Below are 23,114 nucleotides of genomic sequence, written 5' to 3'. Positions count from 1 at the left end.
CCAATCTACCTAACCTGTGCATCTTTGGACTGGGAAGAAACCGGAACACCCAGAAGAAATCCACACAGACACAGGGAGAATGTACCAACTCCACACAGACAGTCACCTAAGGCTGGAATTGAACCCGGGTCCCTGGCGCTGTGAGGCAGCAGTGCCACTGGGCTGCCCCTTTATGCAAATAAGCCTGACCTCAGGATTTGGGATGGAGTCACGACCTGGGAAGACTGCCAGGCAAAAGGCCCAGCAGGGCGCAACATACAGCAATCTCTGTCTGTAATGGACAACAGAGTGAGACGTATTTAAGCTTGTTTAAACATTCCAAACTCAAGTCTCACAGTTCAAATACTGTGAGCACCTCCTCAGCTCCCTCCAATTGTATATCACCATTGTCAAATAACTGTCCCAAGACTTTTGCACCCAACAATGCTGAATTAGTGTTAAATACTAATATATACAAGGAGAGTTTAATAACTGAATAAAATCCTTCTGGATCTACTGGATCTTTCAGCACTCCGCTTCATTTTGAAATTGCTGATCATAGATTTGCTGCTGTAACAGGAACATTTCTTAAAATTAGCATTTCTACATCACTATTTCAAACAATAATGGTGACTAGAAACTTACTTCTCATGTTGACAGAGTCTTTTTGTTTTGACAGGTTAAAGCTCGCCTCATAAAAATGGGAATTTTCAATTCGATTAATATTTTCCTGCGCCAGGAAATTGACCGAATGCAGAAGGTTATCACGATGCTTCGGAGTTGTCTAACTGACTTACAGCTGGCCATAGAGGGAACCATCATCATGAGCGAGGTCAGTGTTATTCTGATAGTCTAATATCAGCAGGTGCAGCTCACATTCTAAGTTCTTTATTATTCATTCATGGCAAATGGCATCACTGCAATGCTGCCATTTGTTGCTCATCCCTATTTGCCCTTCAGAAGGTGATGGTGACTTGCATTCTTCAACCGCTGCAGCCTATGCAATGCAAGTACACCTAGGAAGGGAGTTCCAGGTTTTTGACCCAGCGACAGTAAAGGAACGGTGATCTTAGGCGCAATCCAGCAGCCACGCTGCTCCCGAAAAGCAGCTCACTGCGGCGCAGTATGGCTAATAAAAGCCGGGAGACACCGTAGCCGGCATCTAGCCGGCTCGCAACACCAAGCGAGATCTAAAGCGATCTCGTGAGACGTAATGTAAATCCCGCCAGTCGTCGCTGATTTCACTTTTTAGCAAATCTGCATATTAGATCGACACAGCTAGTCTCACTTTAATGTGCAGATTCCCGAGGTACCCAAGGCATTGGGATCTATCACCTTTGCCTTGGAGATCATGTGTGAGTGCTGTTCAGCACTGGGTCCCAGGGACCAGACAGAACGGCACTCGTGGGGGTCACACATGGGATTGACATAATATCCACTCATGTATATAATGAGATGCAGACAGGCAGTGATTGACACACAGGATGACCAGTAAGCACACAACACAGTGTGGCCAATCAGCAGACAGGACGCTACCACTATAAAGCCAGAGGGCACTAGGTTTCCCGCTCTCTCGGGACCCAGCCACTGAGACAGTCAGAGTCCACGAGCTAGCAAGTGCAAACACCATGTGGTAGCTAGTAAGTCTGGTCAGGCTACTACAAGGTCTCCAGTCAGTTCAGTATAGTGTCGACCCACAGCTGAATGTGTACATCAGTTCTATCGTTGAATAAAACAATGTTGGATCTTCTCCAGTGTTAGACGTCTGTTTCTAGCTTCCCTGCATCGAGTGCAGTCCACATCGAACCTACCTGCCTAACTCATCATGGTACCAGAGTGATACTGATCTTGACAGACCTACCTTGAGTGAATCAGCATTGACCAGCAAGCAGCCATCCGGTGAATTGGAAAATATCCAGCCTCCTCCGCAGCTCCGCATCTCCGGCAACCTCGGCGCCAATTGGAAAATCTTCAAGCAAAAGTTCCTCTTGTACATCGAGGCCTCCGACATCGAAGCAGTATCGGATGCCAGGAAGATCGCGCTATTTCTCTCCACCGCAGGGGGCCACGCCATCCACATCTACAACTCCCTTATGTTCGCCAACGGCGAAGACAAAACGAAATTCAAAACATAGAACATAGAACATAGAACAATACAGCGCAGTACAGGCCCTTCAGCCCACGATGTTGCACCGAAACAAAAGCCATCTAACCTACACTATGCCATTATCATCCATATGTTTATCCAATAAACTTTTAAATGCCCTCAATGTTGGCGAGTTCACTACTGTAGCAGGTAGGGCATTCCACGGCCTCACTACTCTTTGCGTAAAGAACCTACCTCTGACCTCTGTCCTATATCTATTACCCCTCAGTTTAAAGTTATGTCCCCTCGTGCCAGCCATTTCCATCCGCGGGAGAAGGCTCTCACTGTCCACCCTATCCAACCCCCTGATCATTTTGTATGCCTCTATTAAGTCTCCTCTTAACCTTCTTCACTCCAACGAAAACAACCTCAAGTCCATCAGCCTTTCCTCATAAGATTTTCCCTCCATACCAGGCAACATCCTGGTAAATCTCCTCTGCACCCGCTCCAAAGCCTACACGTCCTTCCTATAATGCGGTGACCAGAACTGTACGCAATACTCCAAATGCGGCCGTCCAGAGTTCTGTACAGCTGCAACATGACCTCCCGACTCCGGAACTCAATCCCTCTACCAATAAAGGCCAACACTCCATAGGCCTTCTTCACAACCCTATCAACCTGGGTGGCAACTTTCAGGGATCTATGTACATGGACACCTAGATCCCTCTGCTCATCCACACTTTCAAGAACTTTACCATTAGCCAAATATTCCGCATTCCTGTTATTCCTTCCAAAGTGAATCACCTCACACTTCTCTACATTAAACTCCATTTGCCACCTCTCAGCCCAGCTCTGCAGCTTATCTATATCCCTCTGTAACCTGCTACATCCTTCCACACTATCGACAACACCACCGACTTTAGTATCGTCTGCAAATTTACTCACCCACCCTTCTGCGCCTTCCTCTAGGTCATTGATAAAAATGACAAACAGCAACGGCCCCAGAACAGGTCCTTGTGGTACTCCACTTGTGACTGTACTCCATTCTGAACATTTCCCATCAACCACCACCCTCTGTCTTCTTTCAGCTAGCCAATTTCTGATCCGCATCTCTAAATCACCCTCAATCCCCAGCCTCCGTATTTTCTGCAATAGCCTACCGTGGGGAACCTTATCAAACGCTTTGCTGAAATCCATATACACCACATCAACTGCTCTACCCTCATCTACCTGTTCAGTCACCTTCTCAAAGAACTCAATAAGGTTTGTGAGGCATGACCTACCCTTCACAAAGCCATGCTGACTATCCCTGATCATATTATTCCTATCTAGATGATTATAAATCTTGTCTCTTATAATCCCCTCCAAGACTTTACCCACTACAGACGTGAGGCTCACCGGTCTATAGTTGCAGGGGTTGTCTCTGCTCCCCTTTTTGAACAAAGGGACCACATTTGCTGTCCTCCAGTCCTCTGGCACTATTCCTGTAGCCAATGATGACATAAAAATCAAAGCCAAAGGTCCAGCAATCTCTTCCCTGGCCTCCCAGAGAATCTCTTCCCTGGCCTCCCAGAAAACAAGATCAGTATCACTCTGGTACCATGATGTGTTAGGCAGGTAGGTTCGATGTGGAAAACAATCCTGCTGAAGTTTGACAGCCACTGCGACATTGAGGTGAATGAGAGCTTTGAATGGTACGTTTTCCAGCAGAGGCTTCAGGGTAAGGATGAACCTTTTCAGTCCTTCGTGACCCATCTCCGCATCCTAGCGCAGTCATGTAACTATGACTCGACGGCTGATTCCATGATCCGGGACCAGATCGTTTTCGGGGTCCACTCCGACTCCCTTCGGCAGCAGCTCCTGAAAGTCAAACAGTTAACTCTCTCTGTCGCTATAGAGACGTGCGTTGTCCATGATCATGCTAAGAATCGTTACTCCCACATCAGGGCGGCAGAAACTGCAAAGCTGGCCTCCCACGAGGCGGAACGGGTGCAGGCCATTGCACAAATGCAGGGCCTGAGCATCGAGGAGAGTGGCCGTTTTGCGCGCTTTTCCCGGGTCCCTGCGCATGCGCGCCACGACAACCCCGACAACCCGACTGTGCAGTTGCTTACGTCGACCGACAACACTGCGCATGCGCGATGGCGCACGGAACGCGCTGACGTCGACGTCATGATGTGTCCGAATTGTGACTCCGCCCATTTAAAGCGGCAATGTCCGGCAAAAGGACGCTGGTGCCTACAGTGTGCAAGCTTGGCCACTACGCAGCCCTTTGCAGATCTGCTCCACCGTTCAGCAGCCAGCGATCCCAGCTGCGGCGCAGAAATGTCCGCTCAATACAACAAGGCAGGCCAGATTCCGATCCCGACAGCCCAACGGACCCTGATGCTGAGTGCCTCAAGTCCCCGCACTGGGTGGGCATCATAACTACACATGCGCTGCCTTCCACCACAACGGCGAAACGCCTCTCGATCCTCAGTGTGGATCCCGACGACGAGTGGTGTGCTGTCCTCACAGTTAACAAGGCTCGCATCCGATTTAAACTGGACACCGGCGCATCAGTGAACCTCATCTCAAAATCCGACCTCGACACCATCCGCGCCAGACCAAGCATTCTTCCACCGGCCTACCAGCTCCTTCACTACAATGGCAATGCCGTAGCTGCCAGTGGCTCCTGTCAACTAGGGGTATCCAACAAGGCGAATCGTCAAGGCAACACTGCGGTTTGAAATCGTCGGGCCTGATAGAGCGTCCCTGCTCGGTGCTCGAGCCTGCAAGCTCCTGAACCTGGTTCAGCGAGTCCACACCATGTCATCATCACCGGCGACGGCCTCGCCTGATGGAAACTTGCAAGCCGACATAGATGACATTATCACGCAGTACCACAGCGTATTCGATGGAATGGGCATGCTCCCATATCGATATAAAATCCTGCTCAAGCCGAACGCCACCCCTGTAATTCATGCACCATGTCAGGTGCCGGCACCCCTCAAGGACCGTCTGAAGAAGCAATTACAGGACCTCCAAGACCTTTGCATCATATCGAAGGTCACAGAGCCAACAGACTGGGTCAGCTCCATGGTCTGCGTTAAGAAGCCGTCAGGGGAGCTTCACATTTGCATTGACGCTAAGGATCTAAACTGCAACATCATGCGGGAGCATTACCCGATACCAAAACGTGAAGAGTTGACCAGTGAGATGACTCATGCCAGATTCTTTACTAAGCTGGACGCCTCCAAGGGTTTTTGCCAAATACAGCTGGACGCGTCCAGTCGCAAGTTGTGCACGTTCAACACCCCTTTTGGTCGCTACTGCTACAACCGGATGCCTTTTGGGATCATATCTGCCTCCAAAGTATTTCACCGCATTATGGAGCAGATGATGGAGGACATCGAGGGGGTGCGAGTATACGTTGATGACGTAATTATCTGGTCCACAACGCCCCAGAAACACATCGCTCGCCTCAAGAAGGTATTCCGGAGAATTCATGAACATGGTCTCCAGCTCAACAGGGCCAAGTGCTCATTTGGTCAATCGGGTATTAAGTTTCTAGGCGACCACATCTCGCGGCAGGGTGTGCGGCCAGACGCCGACAAGGTCTTGGTGATCAACGCCATGGTAGACTAGTACAAAAGGTGAAGTCACACGGGATCAGGGGTGAACTGGCAAGGTGGATACAGAACTGGCTAGGCCATAGAAGGCAGAGGGTAGCAATGGAGGGATGCTTTTCTAATTGGAGGGCTGTGACCAGTGGTGTTCCACAGGGATCAGTGCTGGGACCTTTGCTCTTTGTAGTATATATAAATGATTTGGAGGAAAATGTAACTGGTCTGATTAGTAAGTTTGCAGACGACACAAAGGTTGGTGGAATTGCGGATAGCGATGAGGACTGTCTGAGGATACAGCAGGATTTAGATTGTCTGGAGACTTGGGCGGAGAGATGGCAGATGGAGTTTAATCCGGACAAATGTGAGGTAATGCATTTTGGAAGGGCTAATGCAGGTAGGGAATATACAGTGAATGGTAGAACCCTCAAGAGTATTGAAAGTCAAAGAGATCTAGGAGTACAGGTCCACAGGTCATTGAAAGGGGCAACACAGGTGGAGAAGGTAGTCAAGAAGGCATACGGCATGCTTGCCTTCATTGGCTGGGGCATTGAGTATAAGAATTGGCAAGTCATGTTGCAGCTGTATAGAACCTTAGTTAGGCCACACTTGGAGTATAGTGTTCAATTCTGGTCGCCACACTACCAGAAGGATGTGGAGGCTTTAGAGAGGGTGCAGAAGAGATTTACCAGAATGTTGCCTGGTATGGAGGGCATAAGCTATGAGGAGCGATTGAATAAACTCGGTTTGTTCTCACTGGAACGAAGGAGGTTGAGGGGCGACCTGATAGAGGTATACAAAATTATGAGGGGCATAGACAGAGTGGATAGTCAGAGGCTTTTCCCCAGGGTAGAGGGGTCAATTACTAGGGGGCATAGGTTTAAGGTGAGAGGGGCAAGGTTTAGAGTAGATGTACGAGGCAAGTTTTTTACGCAGAGGGTAGTGGGTGCCTGGAACCCGCTGCCGGAGGAGGTAGTGGAAGCAGGGACGATAGGGACATTTAAGGGGCATCTTGACAAATATATGAATAGGATGGGAATAGAAGGATACGGACCCAGGAAGTGTAGAAGATTGTAGTTTAGTCGGGCAGTATGGTCGGCACGGGCTTGGAGGGCCGAAGGGCCTGTTCCTGTGCTGTACATTTCTTTGTTCTTTGTTTGTTTTGACAGGAAGGTGGTCCTCCGCTTCCTCGGGATGGTCAACTTCCTCGGGAAATTCATTCCCAATATGGCATCCCACACCATGGCCCTCCGCCATCTCGTCAAGAAGTCGACGGAATTCCAGTGGCTGCCCACGCATGAAGAGGAATAAGACCATAAGACATAGGAGCGGAAGTAAGGCCATTCAGCCCATCGAGTCCACTCCGCCATTCAATCATGGCTGATTTCAACTCCATTTACCCGCTCTCTCTCCATAGCAATGGCGTGAGCTGAAAGCAAAGCTCACAACAGCCCCGGTTCTAGCGTCTTCGACCCAACCAAGGAAACCAAGACATTGACTGATGCAAGCCAGGACGGCATTGGGGCGGTGCTCCTTCAGCGAGATGACTCCTCGCCCTGGGCTCCAGTGGCGTATGCCTCCAGGACCATGACGCCCACTGAGCAACGGTACGCTCAGATTGAGAAGGAGTGTCTGGGCCTCCTGACAGGGAGAGTCAAGTTTCACGACAACGTTTACGGCCTGCCAAAATTCACGGTAGAAACGGACCACAGGCCTCTAGTCCATATAATCCAGAAGGATTTAAATGACATGACACCTCGGTTACAGCGAATTCTTCTTAAGCTACGCCGCTACGACTTCGAATTTGTCTGCACGCCAGGCAAAGAGCTGATCGTTGCAGATGCCCGATCCAGGTCCATTACCACACCGTGTGAACAAAATGACTTCATCTGCCACATAGAAGACAGGATCGTAATTCCTCAGAGCATGCAGGCTATGGTGCTGGGCCAACTCCATGAGGGTCACCTTGGGGTCGAGAAATGCAGACGCAGAGCTCAGGAGGCGGTCTATTGGCCAGGCATCAGCCAGGACATTGCCGACACAGTCCTCAAGTTGCAACCAGCTCAACCCAAGGAAACGCTGCAACAGCACGAGATTGTGACCTCTACGTGGTCCAAAGTAGGTGTAGACCTTTTCCACGCCAAGGGGCGTGACTACAAACTCCTGGTCGACTACTTCTCCAGTTACCCAGAAGTGGTGAAACTGTCCGATCTCACGTCGAAGGCGGTAATCAAAGCCTGCAAAGAAACGTTCGCCAGGCATGGGATTCCGCTCACAGTAATGAGCGACAACGGTCCTTGCTTTTACAGCCAGGAATGGTCTGATTTTGCACAGTTCTACAACTTCCGTCACATAACCTCCAGTCCCCACTATCCGCAGTCAAACGGGAAGGTCGAGAAAGGGGTCCATATTGTAAAGCGGTTCCTGTGCAAAGCTGCAGACTCAGGTTCCGACTTCAACCTGGCGATGCTGGCATACAGGGCAACCCCACTGTCCACTGGGTTGTCTCCAGTGCAGATGCTCATGAATCGCACTCTGTGGACCACAGTTCCAGCCATCCATGTTCCAGACCTTGACCACCTCACGGTCTTACAGAAAATGCAGCAGTCACGGGCCCAACAGAAGGCCACATACGATGCTCATGCCACGGATCTACGCGAGCTGGCCCCAACTGATCATGTACATGTCCAATGGCCTGAGGGCAGCTGGTCAGCCACAGCTGTTGTGATCAAACAAGTGGCCCCAAGATCGCTCCTTGTCCGCATGGCTGATGGCTCCCTGCTACGGCGCAACAGACGGGCACTGCGAAGAGTTCCACGCCTGCTACCTGACCGAAGTGCCCCGCCACCTACGATGCTTCCTCCGGATGTACCCTGCCACAAGGCCACCGATCTATCAGCAATCCTGCCGGCCCTTGCGACCACCGCGATGGCAGCGATCCCGCCTATCCATGTGCAGGTGGCTCCTGATCCACCTCTGCGGCGATCAACAAGAATTTGTCACCCACCACAAAGACTGAATCTGTAGACTGAACTTTTGTACATTTTGTGACTTCATCGATTTAACCTCTGTAAATATTGTTTTGTTTGCCATGTATCTGCACCATCAACACCTTCCTCTGTATATACGTTCATTTGGACACCTTTTGTATACAGTCAGGCATATATATATATATATATATATATATATACGCACGCACACCTTAGTATTTATTTATCTGAAAAAAAAGGGGGGGATGTCATAATATCCACTCATGTATATAATGAGATGCAGACAGGCAGTGATTGACACACAGGATGACCAGTAAGCACACAAAACAGTGCGGCCAATCAGCAGACAGGACACTACCACTATAAAGCCAGAGGGCACTAGGTTTCCCGCTCTCTCGGGACCCAGCCACTGAGACAGTCAGAGTCCACGAGCTAGCAAGTGCAAACACCATGTGGTAGCTAGTAAGTCTGGTCAGGCTACTACAAGGTCTCCAGTCAGTTCAGTATAGTGTCGACCCACAACTGAATATGTATATCAGTTCTATCATTGAATAAAACAGTGTTGGATCTTCTCCAGTGTTAGACGTCTGTTTCTAGCTTCCCTGCATCGAGTGCAGTCCACATCGAACCTACCTGCCTAACACATCAGGGATCAGAGGCTCCCAGGTGCATACCCTTTGGACGAGTTGGTATCCTGGCACTGCCAGTCTGTCACCCTGGCAGTGCTACCTGGGTGCCAGCCTGGCACTGCCAAGGTGTCCAGGAGACACTGGCAGGGGCACTGCCCAGGTGCCAGGTTGGCACAGCCAAGGTGTAAAATTGGCATTTTTTATGTGCTGGTGATTGGGCTGGGGGGAGGGGGACCTATATACCCTCATTCAGTGACTTCCCTGCTAAAGCCAATAGGTCCTATCCATTCACCCTATCCAAGCCCCTCACAATTTTGAAGATCTCAATTAAATATTCCCTCAGCCTCCTCTGTTCACAGGAGATCAATCCCAGCCCATCCAATATTTCCCTGCATTCCTTTATGTCAGAGACATGTAGGTAAATAAGTAAAATTGTTCAGAATTTTGAACACATCAATAAGGTCACCTCTTAATCTTCTCTGCTCCAAGGAGAACAAGCCCAATTTCTCCAATCTTTCCTTGTATCAAAAATTCCTCATTCCTGGTATCATTCTAGTAAATCTCATCTGCACTCTCTCCAGGGCACCAATTCTAGAATCTCCCACAATGGAAAAGAACGTTTCCACATCCACCCTGCCAAGAATACACAGGACCTTATATGTTTCAATCAAGTTGCTTCTTTTCTAAATTCCAGCGGATACAAATTAAAGCATAATCTCCCTATTTTTGTCATCAATTCCCCTCACAATAAACAATAACATTGGGCAGCACCTTCCAACCCAATGACCACTGCCATCTAGCAGGACAAGGAAAGCAGGTACATTGCAACATCACCACTTGGAGGTTCCCCTCCAAACCACTCACCATCCTGACTTGGAAATATATCGCCGTTCCTTCTCTGTCACTGGGTCAAAATCCTGAACGCCTTAACAGTACTGTGGGTGTACCTCCACCACACGGACTGCAATTTAGGATGAGCAATAAATGCTGGCCTAACCAGTGAAACCCATATCCTGGAAATGGATTTATAAAAGTGTTCTATTAGCATTCCTAATGCTTGCAATTCCTGTATACTAGCATTTTGTGATTCATGCACTAGGACACCCAGATCCCTCTGCACCTCAGAGCTCTGCAATCTCTCACCATTGATTTCATAGGTTTCTTTTTTATCTTTCCTGTCAAAATAGACCATTTCACGGTTCCCCACAAGATACTCCATTTGCCAGATCTTCGTCTGCTCACTTAATCTATCCATGTCCCTTTGTAGCCTCCTTATGTTTTCTTCTCAATTTACTTTCCTACCTACCTTGTGTGATGCCAATTAATTTAGTAACTGTACCTTTGGATCCTTCGCGCAAGTCATTTATAAAAATTGTATAATGTTGAGGCTCCAGCACTGATCCCTGTCGTACACCACTCATTACATCCTGCCAACCGCAAAAAGACCTGTTTATGCCAACTCTGTTTCCTATTAGCCAGCTAATCTATCCATGCCTATATGTTACTCCCTACATTGTGACCTTTTAGTTTTCTCAATAAACTTTGGTTCTCATCACTCCTTCATCATCACTGAGTAAAAATCCTGGAACTCCTTCCCCAACAGCACTGTGGGTATACCTATACTTCAGTGGTTCAAGAAAGTAGATCGTCACTTTCTGATGGGAAAATAAGGATGGGTTATAAATGACAACCTAGCCAGCGATGGTTCATCCTGTGAATGATAAAGAAAAACTTACCTGACCTCATTTGTCAACATCTCAGTGAGTACGTATGAAGTGCAATACTCACTCTCTTTTCCCTTACAGAATTTAACAGATGCCTTGGATAACATGTACAACGCTCGTGTCCCTGAATTGTGGAAGAAGATTTCCTGGGATTCTTCTACGTTGGGATTTTGGTTCACGGAGTTTCTGGAGAGAAATGCACAATTTTCTTCCTGGATATATGACGGCAGGCCCAATGTATTTTGGATGACAGGGTTCTTTAATCCCCAGGGTAGGTAGCTGTAATTTACCATGATGGTATTGAACGTGAAGGATTAATATTTTGTGACGCTTTGCATCATTTACTGATTGCAAATTAGATTTGAAGAATAATTTGTTTATCGTCATCTTTGAAAATGTACAACTTGTACTTGCTTTGCACCTTTAACATATTGGCCAGTAACGTCCGAACTCCAGAGCAGCACAATGCAGGATCCCCACCCCAGTGACTAACCCGATGGATGGTTCCAGGGAATGTTTGCATGATAATTACCCAGGAAGTTCAGACTTCCGATGGGTAATCGCCTGCACTGGGAACCATTCGATAACACAATTTGGATGGTTCTGTCTATCTTAAAGCAATTGCTACCCAGAAAAGGTTAGACGAATTAACCCCCTCACCCTCCACAGGATGCTCAATTACCCTCTCCTACATAAAAAGACCCCCAAGGGAGCCCACCACACTGCCCAGCCCCCACTAGTCTCCCATCCCATCTTGACTGTACTCCCAACCCCAAAGTGCCCAACCTCCACCACCCCCACCACCGACTGCAGGTGGACTGCAGCAGAGGTTAAAGAAACAGAGATATTTAAAACAATCCCTATAACGAGAGTAAATGTACCAGAAACCTAGTGGGACTAAAGGCTGACAAGTTCCCTGGACCTGACACCTTCATCCTAAGGTCTCAAAAGAAAAGGTTGCAGAGATAGGTCCACATCAGACACCATTTCCCTGGCCCTACACTCATCCCTAGAGCATCTCGAAAACAAGAACTCCTACATTAGACTCCTATTTATTGACTACAGCTTGCCTTCAACACCATAATCCCAGCCAAGCTCATATCAAAGCTCCAAAACCTAGGACTTGGCTCCCCACTCTGCAACTGGATCCTCGATTTTCTGACCAACAGACCACAATCAGTAAGAATGAACAACAACACCTCCTCCACAATAGTCCTCAACACCGGCGCCCCGCAAGGCTGCGTACTTAGCTCCCTACTCTACTCCCTGTACACACACGACTGCGTGGCAAAACTTGGTTCCAACTCCATCTACAAGTTTGCTGACGATACGACCACAGTGGGCCGGATCTCGAATAACGATGAGTCCGAATACAGGAGGGAGATAGAGAACCTAGTGGAGTGGTGTAGCGACAACAATCACTCCCTCAATGCCAGCAAAACTAAAGAGCTGGTCATTGACATCAGGAAGCAAAGTACTGTACACACACCTGTCAGCATCAACGGGGCCGAGGTGGAGATGGTTAGCAGTTTCAAATTCCTAGGGGTGCACATCTCCAAAAATCTGTCCTGATCCACCCACGTCGACGCTACCACCAAGAAAGCACAACAGCGCCTATACTTCCTCAGGAAACTAAGGAAATTCGGCATGTCCACATTAACTCAATCCAACTTTTACAGATGCACCATAGAAAGCATCCTATCGGGCTGCATCACAGCCTGGTATGGCAACTGCTCGGCCCAGGACCGCAAGAAACTTCAGAGAGTTGTGAACAATGCCCAGTCCATCACACGAACCTGCCTCCCATCCATTGACTCCATCTACACCTCCCGCTGCCTGGGGAAAGCGAGCAGCATAATCAAAGATCCCTCCCACCCGGCTTACTCATTCTTCCAACTTCTTCCATCGGGCAAGAGATTCAGAAGTCTGAGAACACGCACGAACAGATTCAAAAACAGCTTCTTCCCCACTGTCACCAGACTCCTAAATGACCCTCTTATGGACTGACCTCATTATCACTACACCCTGTATGCTTCATCCGATGCCAGTGCTTTTGTAGTTACATTGTATATGTTGTGTTGCCCTATTCTGTATTTTCTTTTATTCCCTTTTCTTCTCATGTACTTAATGATCTGTTGAGCTGCTCGCAGAAAAATACTTTTCACTGTACCTCGGTACACGTGACAATAAACAAATCCAATCCAATCCAATCCAATCCAGATAGTGTATGCTTAGTCTGCAATCTTTCAAAATTCTCTCACTCTAGAATAGTCCCAGATTGGAAAACCAGAATTGTAACGCCCCAAGAATGTAGGGAGACAGACGGTAAGCCAATTAACTTAACATCTGCCTTGGGAAAATGCTGGAATCCATTATTAAGGAGGTAGCAGCTGGATGTTTAGAAAAACAGAATACAATCTGGCAGAGTCAACATGACTTTGTGAAAGGGAAATCATATTTGTTACAGTTATTGAAGGTCTATGTGGGTGTAACAAGCAGGCTGGATAAAGGGGAACCAGTAAACGTAGATTTCCAATAGGCATTTTGATAAGGAGACATGTAAAAGGTCGGATAAAAGAATGTAAGAGCTCATGGTATTGGAGAGAAAATTGACTAACAGACAGGAAGCAGACAGTAGGGATAAATGGGCCATTTTCACTTTGGCTAACCATAGCTCGTGGAATGCCACAGGGGTTAGTGCTGGGACCTCAGCTATTTACAATCTATATTAGCGATGTGGATGAAGAGACTATTACAATCCCAGAACAGACCCCAAAATTGGCTGGGATACTGGACCAAAATCCCAGGATTTTATTTAACGTTTTGTAAGACTGAGGAAAGGATACTTCACTCCAGGAGTGATTGCACAAAGAAATAGGGATATGGTATGATTAAAATGAACTCTATTAATAACACAGCATTAAAATTTTTAACATCACACCCATAAATAACTCAGAATATCCCTTTAAACAATACTACTCCATGGTGGTGCAGTGGTTAGCAATGCTGTCTCATGGCAGCGAGGGCCCGGATTCGATCCTGGACCCTGGTCACTGTCCGTGTGGAGTTTGCACATTCCACCCATGTTGCGTGGGTCTCACCCCCACAACTCAAAGATGTGCAGGGTAGGTGGATTGGCCACACTAAATTGCCCCTTAATTTGGAAAAATATCTTTTTTTTAAATAAACACTACTACTCAACACAGTGAATACAATGCCCTTACTTTCTATCTTTCTTCCCACTTAAACAACAAGAAAATAAATCATCTTAGCTCTCAATCCACCCTAAATACCAATGGCACAGAAGAATACTTGCCTTTTCAGAGTTATTCTTTGAGAAAGAGATCATTGAAGCTGCTTTACAGAACAGAGCTGACTCCGGTCCAAACCCCTACAGAAACTCTGGCAGGATGTCTTCAAAAGGTGTTTTCAACTGGCTTGTTTCATCTTCCCCTTGTCCTCAAGACAAGTCTGCACTGCTGTAAATACAATTAGTCTTGTTTCACTAACTTACCGTGAGAGCAAACTGCCTTACTTGGTCTTATCTTCAGCCAGAATCAGAACTGAACTGAAAATGCTTTCTCAAAATTCTATCAACAAATGTCTAATCTGTGACATTCTATGATAAAATGCCTGATGCATTAGTACCACCCTGCAATTACATCATCTCAACAAGCTGAACACAAATTAACTCCCCAGGGAATCCCCTTAATCAAACCAAAATTGCATTAGCCCAAGTTTTTATGATGGTTAATTGAAGCTCAGGTTCCTAAAAGCTTTGTTTTCTTTCAAACTGAGATTATTTGAAAAATATGACAGCAGCAGCCGAACACACTCTAACCCAGGTTTTAACCCTTACTTCTTCAAATACTTATAATACAATATATCTGAAATGTCTGCATCCATCACAGGACAGAATGTTGGAGCCAAACATGCTGATAATACACGTCTAGTGGGAAACCATGCTGTGTGGAGGGCTCTAGACAGTGATCTGAAATTCTGTGATTGGTTAAGTAAGTGGGTAGAAATTTGGCAGGTGGAGCCTCATGTAGGAAGACATGAGGTTGTCCGCGCTATTGCCATTGGACCATCACAGCGCATTGGGGGCTCACTTGGTTGTCACATGCCGACCTCTATCTCTATGACTGCCTGCTCTCCCTGACCCCATGACCAGGTCCATCACCCTCTGCAGTTGTGGACCGTCTTCTCCTGGGGGATAGATAATGCATAGTGTGAGATATTCAGACACAGGCAACACAGGGGTCTGCAGCTCGTGGCCTGTGTGTGCAGGGCATTCAGCCATGGCGGGGGGTATGGGTATGGGTATGTGGTGCCAGATGGGGTGCAAGTGGACTGCCGGCGGGTGGGGTCTGGCCGCCCTCTGGGGGGGGGGATGGGTGTGGGGAGTGTGAGCCAGGGGCACAGAGCTCATGGCTCACCCTAGCTGGCTTGGGGATGTTGTCTATCCCCACCCAGCTATATCTACTGTTTGGCCTGATGGAGGCCGCATGGGCGGGGGGGGCTGGGTGATGGGTGTGGGACAGGGGTGGTGCCATGGACATGGAGCTGGTGACTTACCCAGGCCACGCTGAGGTGGTTGTGCAGCTTCTTTCTGCACTGTTGTCCAGTCCTTGCGATAGAGCCCACGGCGCTCATGGCCTCTGCCTCCTGCACCCAGGCCTGATTGATGTCGGCGGGTGGCATCCTCCTTCCCACCCTGGGGAACAGGGTGTGCCCCCTCTCCTCCATAGAATTCAGCATTATCTCTGCATCCCCGAACCTCAGGGTCACTCTCTGGGGTGGCATCTTCTTGACTGGAATGGGTTTGTGGGAAGCAGAGGGTTTATGTGCATCTGCAGCTTGTATCGACCCCAGTGAATCACACGCCGGTGGGTGTTGGAATTGCACTGGTTCCCCGTGGCGCGAGTGCTGGCCCATGTCCTGCATGGCTCCAGTAGTCACACCCCTATCGGGATTGTGGAAAATTCCCCATTCAGTCCCGGGGTCAGCACTTAGTCTCCCAAATGGAGAATTTCGCCCAATGACTTTGGTCTTCTCAATATTTAGAAGGACAAATTTTTTACAGTACTTTACCACAGAACCCAGTCAAACACGATTTGCTTTGAACAAATCTGTGAAGGCTTTGATTCATTAAATTATAGTTTCTAAGTGCCAAAGGAGATTTTATCCCAGATTAATATTAGGGATGGGATTTTCCATTGCGAGTCCACCTTGCTACCACTGCCAACGAGACGGAAAATCTGGCACTCAGCCAAATCTCCATTCACTGCAGTCGGAACGCAGAATCCCGCCGGCATGAACGGACGGAGAATCCTGCCAGCGTGAAGGAACAGAGAATCAGGTTGACTGAAGTTTCCAAGTTTCCCCTCTCTCCTCTTCAGAGCAAGTAGGAACTGAAATTTCCAAATCCAGTTCATTGTTTTAAATGCTGGGAACACAAAGCAAGTCAGGCAAACATCTACAGTGAAAGTGGCCACTCCGTAAAACCAAAAAATAGTGAAGGTGAAAAACTTTTAGGAAACAAAGAGGGGAAGAAGATAGCAAGCAGGAAAAAGAGGAGCTGTAAAATAGTCAGTGAAGATGTGAGATGCAATGATATAAGTGAGTGACAAAAGCTGCATGAGACAAATTAGAAAATAAATGGCATTCCCAAGATCCGGAAACTAGGTGAATAGTTAAGGCAGTTTGGTGAAGTTGGAAATCCTGATAAAGCAGAGCAAACTCCTGGGCTCAGGATATCTGCTGGAGGCAAAAAGCTTTAAGCAACATAAGAGATACAACCCCGCGGCGATAACTATTTATCAATGGAAGATTTACATCCACTCATTCCATCCCTGAATTTATCAGAATGAATATTAAAACCGGACTACTGCAATGTGCTGAATAGTTTTGTTCCTTGAACTTGCAGAGAGTCAGAGGACGCGTGTAGGTGAGCAAGGACAGTGGTCGATCCCTGCAGCTGCCTAGAAATCCAAGTGTAATGTGAAGTCACACAAAGCTAACCCAACAGGGGTGGCACGGTAGCACAGTGGTTAGCACTGTTGCTTCACAGCGTCAGGGACCCAGGTTCGATTCCTGGCTTGGGTCACTGTCTGTGCGAAATCTGCATGTTCTTCCTGTGTCTGTGTGGGTTTCCTCCGGGTGCCCCGGTTTCCTCACACAGTCCAAAGATGTGCGGGTTAGGTGGATTGGTCACGCTAAAATTGCCCATAGTGTCCAATTGTTAGGTGGGGTTTCTGGGTTACGGGGATAGGGTGGAGGTGTCGGCTTAGGTAGGGTGCTCTTTCAGGGGCCGGTGTAGACTCGATGGGCTGAATGGCCTCCTTCTGCACTGTAAATTCTATGATTCTATGAACAGCTGGGATAAAATTGCCTTGATGCATTTCACCAGCTGCCTGTAACTGAACAAAACAAATCTGGACTAAGATAGAATTCATCAATATTTTACTCATTGTTATACAGCAGAGCAGGATTTATATTTATCATGTTACATAGAAAAGGAGTGAAATAAACTGTGTTCATTTTGTACACAGGATTCCTAACTGCTATGAGACAGGAAGTTACACGTGCCCATAGAGGCTGGGCGCTGGACAGTGTCACCCTACACAACGAAGTAACAAAACTGATGAAAGAGGAGATCAAAATACCACCCCCGGTTTGTATACAGTAATTTATATCCTGTAGTTAGCTCCATGGTAGGAAAGGTAAATTCTGACTGCATGACGAGCAGCATTTTCTGAGCATTTGGAACAACGCTTTTAGTTTGTCTTACATGCTTTATGTCCAAGGTCGTCAGTTACTGTTCATCAGATTTTTGAGAAAAAATGGTATGCTACATAAAATGGACACTAAGAATATGAATGAACTGCCGTTGAGGAAGAACTGGCACCAGCAGCTCCTCTCGAACTTCGAGATGAAGCCCAAGGACTCATTTCTGGCAATGACCATTGTTGGGTTTCTGATACCATCAAATCGAGTCCAAAAGCTGATTCACCCACCTCATTGTAAATTTAACATTCAATATCCACGTCATTGAGCTAACAGCTGGAACCCAAACATACTTCTTCTACTGCCTCACCTCAATTCATTGGCCCCACTTATACCTCTGTAATAGATTTCAATTGGGGAAAAAGCTCCAGATTCTCTCTTAAACCCAAGTAATATGTTCCGAAGATACGTTTGCAGTTTAGGCTCTAGTTGGGTTTATGTTGCAGACAAGTGCAATATTTACATTGACATACTTTCCATTTAAACTTCAACTTAACTTTGCAACAGTTGCTGATTATTTTCTTCCAGCCACCCAGTTTATCATATTCAGAGTTCAAACAGCAGATCCAGCAGGAGGCGATATAGTCAGCACTCAGAGCATGTTTCTCACATCTTGGTCCATACCAGCAGAGCCAGCAGGAGGCGAAATGGGCAGCACTCAGAGCAAGTTTCTCACGTCTTGGTTTATACCAGCAGAGCCAGCAGAAGGCAATATAGTCAGCACTCAGAGCATGTTTCTCACATCTTGGTTCATATCAGCAGAGCCAGCAGGAGGCGAAATAGTCAGCACTCAGAGCAAGTTTCTCACATCTTGGTTTATACCAGCAGAGCCAGCAGGAGGCGATATCGTCAGCACTCAGAGCATGTTTCTCACATCTTGGTTCATGCCAGCAGAGCCAGCAGGAGGCGATATAGTCAGCACTCAGAGCATGTTTCTCACATCTTGGTTCATATCAGCAGAGCCAGCAGGAGGCGAAATAGTCAGCACTCAGAGCAAGTTTCTCACATCTTGGTTTATACCAGCAGAGCCAGCAGGAGGCGATATCGTCAGCACTCAGAGCATGTTTCTCACATCTTGGTTCATGCCAGCAGAGCCAGCAGGAGGCGATATAGTCAGCACTCAGAGCAAGTTTCTCACATCTTGGTTCATGCCAGCAGTGCCAGCAGGAGGCGATATCGTCAGCACTCAGAGCATGTTTCTCACATCTTGGTTCATGCCAGCAGAGCCAGCAGGAGGCGATATAGTCAGCACTCAGAGCAAGTTTCTCACATCTTGGTTTATACCAGCAGAGCCAGCAGGTGACGATATCGTCAGCACTCAGAGCATGTTTCTCACACCTTGGTTTATACCAGCAGAGCCAGCAGGAGGCAATATAGTCAGCACTCAGAGCATGTTTCGCACATGTTGGTTCATGCCAGCAGTGCCAGGAGGCGATATAGTCAGCACTCAGAGCATGTTTCTCACATCTTGGTTCATGCCAACAGCGCCAACAGGAGGCGATATAGTCAGCACTCAAAGCAAGTTTCTCACATCTTGGTTCATACCAGCAGAGCAAGCAGAAGGCGATATAGTCAGCATTCAGAGCATGTTTCTCACATCTTGGTTCATACCAGCAGAGCCAGCAGGAGGCGATATAGTCAGCACTCAAAGCAAGTTTCTCACATCTTGGTTCATACCAGCAGAGCGAGCAGAAGGCGATATGGTCAGCATTCAGAGCATGTTTCTCACATCTTGGTCCATACCAGCAGAGCCAGCAGGAGGCGAAATGGGCAGCACTCAGAGCAAGTTTCTCACGTCTTGGTTTATACCAGCAGAGCCAGCAGGAGGCGATATAGTCAGCACTCAGAGCATGTTTCTCACATCTTGGTTCATGCCACAGAGACAGCAGATGGCAATATAGTCAGCACTCAGAGCATGTTTCTCACATGTTGGTTCATGCCAGCAGCGCCAGCAGGAGGCGATATAGTCAGCACTCAGAGCATGTTTCTCACATCTTGGTTCATGCCAGCAGCGCCAACAGGAGGCAATATAGTCAGCACTCAAAGCAAATTTCTCACATCTTGGTTCATACCAGAAGAGCCAGCAGAAGGCGATATAGTCAGCATTCAGAGCATGTTTCTCACATCTTGGTTTATACCAGCAGGGCCAGCAGGAGGCGATATCGTCAGCACTCAGAGCATGTTTCTCACATCTTGGTTCATGCCAGCAGAGCCAGCAGGAGGCGATATAGTCAGCACCCAGTGCATGCTTCTCACATCTTGGTTCATACCAGCAGAGCCAGCAGGAGGCGATATAGTCAGCATTCAGAGCATGTTTCTCACATCTTGGTTCATATCGGCAGAGCCAGCAGGAGGCGAAATAGTCAGCACTCAGAGCAAGTTTCTCACATCTTGGTTTATACCAGCAGAGCCAGCAGGAGGCGATATAGTCAGCACTCAAAGCAAGTTTCTCACATCTTGGTTCATACCAGCAGAGCAAGCAGAAGGCGATATAGTCAGCATTCAGAGCATGTTTCTCACATCTTGGTCCATACCAGCAGAGCCAGCAGGAGGCGAAATGGGCAGCACTCAGAGCAAGTTTCTCACGTCTTGGTTTATACCAGCAGAGCCAGCAGATGGCGATATAGTCAGCACTCAGAGCATGTTTCTCACATCTTGGTTCATATCAGCAGAGCCAGCAGGAGGCGAAATAGTCAGCACTCAGAGCAAGTTTCTCACATCTTGGTTCATGCCAGCAGAGCCAGCAGGAGGCGATATCGTCAGCACTCAGAGCATGTTTCTCACATCTTGGTTCATGCCAGCAGAGCCAGCAGGAGGCGATATAGTCAGCACTCAGAGCAAGTTTCTCACATCTTGGTTTATACCAGCAGAGCCAGCAGGTGACGATATCGTCAGCACTCAGAGCATGTTTCTCACACCTTGGTTTATACCAGCAGAGCCAGCAGGAGGCAATATAGTCAGCACTCAGAGCATGTTTCGCACATGTTGGTTCATGCCAGCAGTGCCAGGAGGCGATATAGTCAGCACTCAGAGCATGTTTCTCACATCTTGGTTCATGCCAACAGCGCCAACAGGAGGCGATATAGTCAGCACTCAAAGCAAGTTTCTCACATCTTGGTTCATACCAGCAGAGCAAACAGAAGGCGATATAGTCAGCACTCAGAGCATGTTTCTCACATCTTGGTTCATACCAGCAGAGCCAGCAGGAGGCGATATAGTCAGCACTCAAAGCAAGTTTCTCACATCTTGGTTCATACCAGCAGAGCGAGCAGAAGGCGATATGGTCAGCATTCAGAGCATGTTTCTCACATCTTGGTCCATACCAGCAGAGCCAGCAGGAGGCGAAATGGGCAGCACTCAGAGCAAGTTTCTCACGTCTTGGTTTATACCAGCAGAGCCAGCAGGAGGCGATATAGTCAGCACTCAGAGCATGTTTCTCACATCTTGGTTCATGCCAGCAGCGCCAGCAGGAGGCGATATAGTCAGCACTCAGAGCATGTTTCTCACATCTTGGTTCATGCCAGCAGCGCCAACAGGAGGCAATATAGTCAGCACTCAAAGCAAATTTCTCACATCTTGGTTCATACCAGAAGAGCCAGCAGAAGGCGATATAGTCAGCATTCAGAGCATGTTTCTCACATCTTGGTTTATACCAGCAGGGCCAGCAGGAGGCGATATCGTCAGCACTCAGAGCATGTTTCTCACATCTTGGTTCATGCCAGCAGAGCCAGCAGGAGGCGATATAGTCAGCACCCAGAGCATGCTTCTCACATCTTGGTTCATACCAGCAGAGCCAGCAGGAGGCGATATAGTCAGCATTCAGAGCATGTTTCTCACATCTTGGTTCATATCAGCAGAGCCAGCAGGAGGCGAAATAGTCAGCACTCAGAGCAAGTTTCTCACATCTTGGTTTATACCAGCAGAGCCAGCAGGAGGCGATATAGTCAGCACTCAAAGCAAGTTTCTCACATCTTGGTTCATACCAGCAGAGCAAGCAGAAGGCGATATAGTCAGCATTCAGAGCATGTTTCTCACATCTTGGTCCATACCAGCAGAGCCAGCAGGAGGCGAAATGGGCAGCATTCAGAGCATGTTTCTCACATCTTGGTTCATATCAGCAGAGCCAGCAGGAGGCGAAATAGTCAGCACTCAGAGCAAGTTTCTCACATCTTGGTTTATACCAGCAGAGCCAGCAGGAGGCGATATAGTCAGCACTCAAAGCAAGTTTCTCACATCTTGGTTCATACCAGCAGAGCAAGCAGAAGGCGATATAGTCAGCATTCAGAGCATGTTTCTCACATCTTGGTCCATACCAGCAGAGCCAGCAGGAGGCGAAATGGGCAGCACTCAGAGCAAGTTTCTCACGTCTTGGTTTATACCAGCAGAGCCAGCAGGAGGCGATATCGTCAGCACTCAGAGCATGTTTCTCACATCTTGGTTCATGCCAGCAGAGCCAGCAGGAGGCGATATAGTCAGCACTCAGAGCAAGTTTCTCACATCTTGGTTTATACCAGCAGAGCCAGCAGGTGACGATATCGTCAGCACTCAGAGTATGTTTCTCACATCTTGGTTTATACCAGCAGAGCCAGCAGGAGGCAATATAGTCAGCACTCAGAGCATGTTTCTCACATGTTGGTTCATGCCAGCAGTGCCAGGAGGCGATATAGTCAGCATTCAGAGCAAGTTTCTCACATCTTGGTTCATGCCAGCAGTGCCAGGAGGCGATATAGTCAGCACTCAGAGCATGTTTCTCACATCTTGGTTCATGCCAGCAGTGCCAGGAGGCGATATAGTCAGCACTCAGAGCATGTTTCTCACATCTTGGTTCATGCCAGCAGTGCCAGGAGGCGATATAGTCAGCACTCAGAGCATGTTTCTCACATGTTGGTTCATGCCAGCAGTGCCAGGAGGCGATATAGTCAGCACTCAAAGCAAGTATCTCACATCTTGGTTCATACCAGCAGCGCCAGCAGAAGGCGATATAGTCAGCATTCAGAGCATGTTTCTCACATCTTGGTTCATACCAGCAGAGCCAGCAGGAGGCGATATAGTCAGCACTCAAAGCAAGTTTCTCACATCTTGGTTCATACCAGCAGAGCGAGCAGAAGGCGATATGGTCAGCATTCAGAGCATGTTTCTCACATCTTGGTCCATACCAGCAGAGCCAGCAGGAGGCGAAATGGGCAGCACTCAGAGCAAGTTTCTCACGTCTTGGTTTATACCAGCAGAGCCAGCAGATGGCGATATAGTCAGCACTCAGAGCATGTTTCTCACATCTTGGTTCATGCCAGCAGCGCCAGCAGTAGGCGATA

At 47.9% G+C, this 23,114-nt stretch overlaps 1 protein-coding gene across 1 annotated transcript in view; it reads left to right on the top strand.

Moving 5' to 3' along the window:
* LOC140411190 (dynein axonemal heavy chain 8-like) overlaps positions 1 to 23,114 on the top strand; it is a 2,783,184-nt gene that overhangs the window by 2,742,649 nt on the left and 17,421 nt on the right. Inside the window, exons 90-92 of the mRNA XM_072500280.1 lie at positions 659 to 811; positions 11,095 to 11,284; positions 17,568 to 17,689. Of these exons, the coding sequence (XP_072356381.1) occupies positions 659 to 811; positions 11,095 to 11,284; positions 17,568 to 17,689 (465 nt within the window). The remainder of the gene's footprint in view (positions 1 to 658; positions 812 to 11,094; positions 11,285 to 17,567; positions 17,690 to 23,114) is intronic.

The sequence above is a fragment of the Scyliorhinus torazame genome, chromosome 4, assembly GCF_047496885.1.
Source record: "Scyliorhinus torazame isolate Kashiwa2021f chromosome 4, sScyTor2.1, whole genome shotgun sequence".
NCBI lineage: Eukaryota > Metazoa > Chordata > Chondrichthyes > Carcharhiniformes > Scyliorhinidae > Scyliorhinus > Scyliorhinus torazame.
Note: the sequence above shows the minus strand (reverse complement) of the source record. Positions and strands in the feature narration are given on the sequence as shown.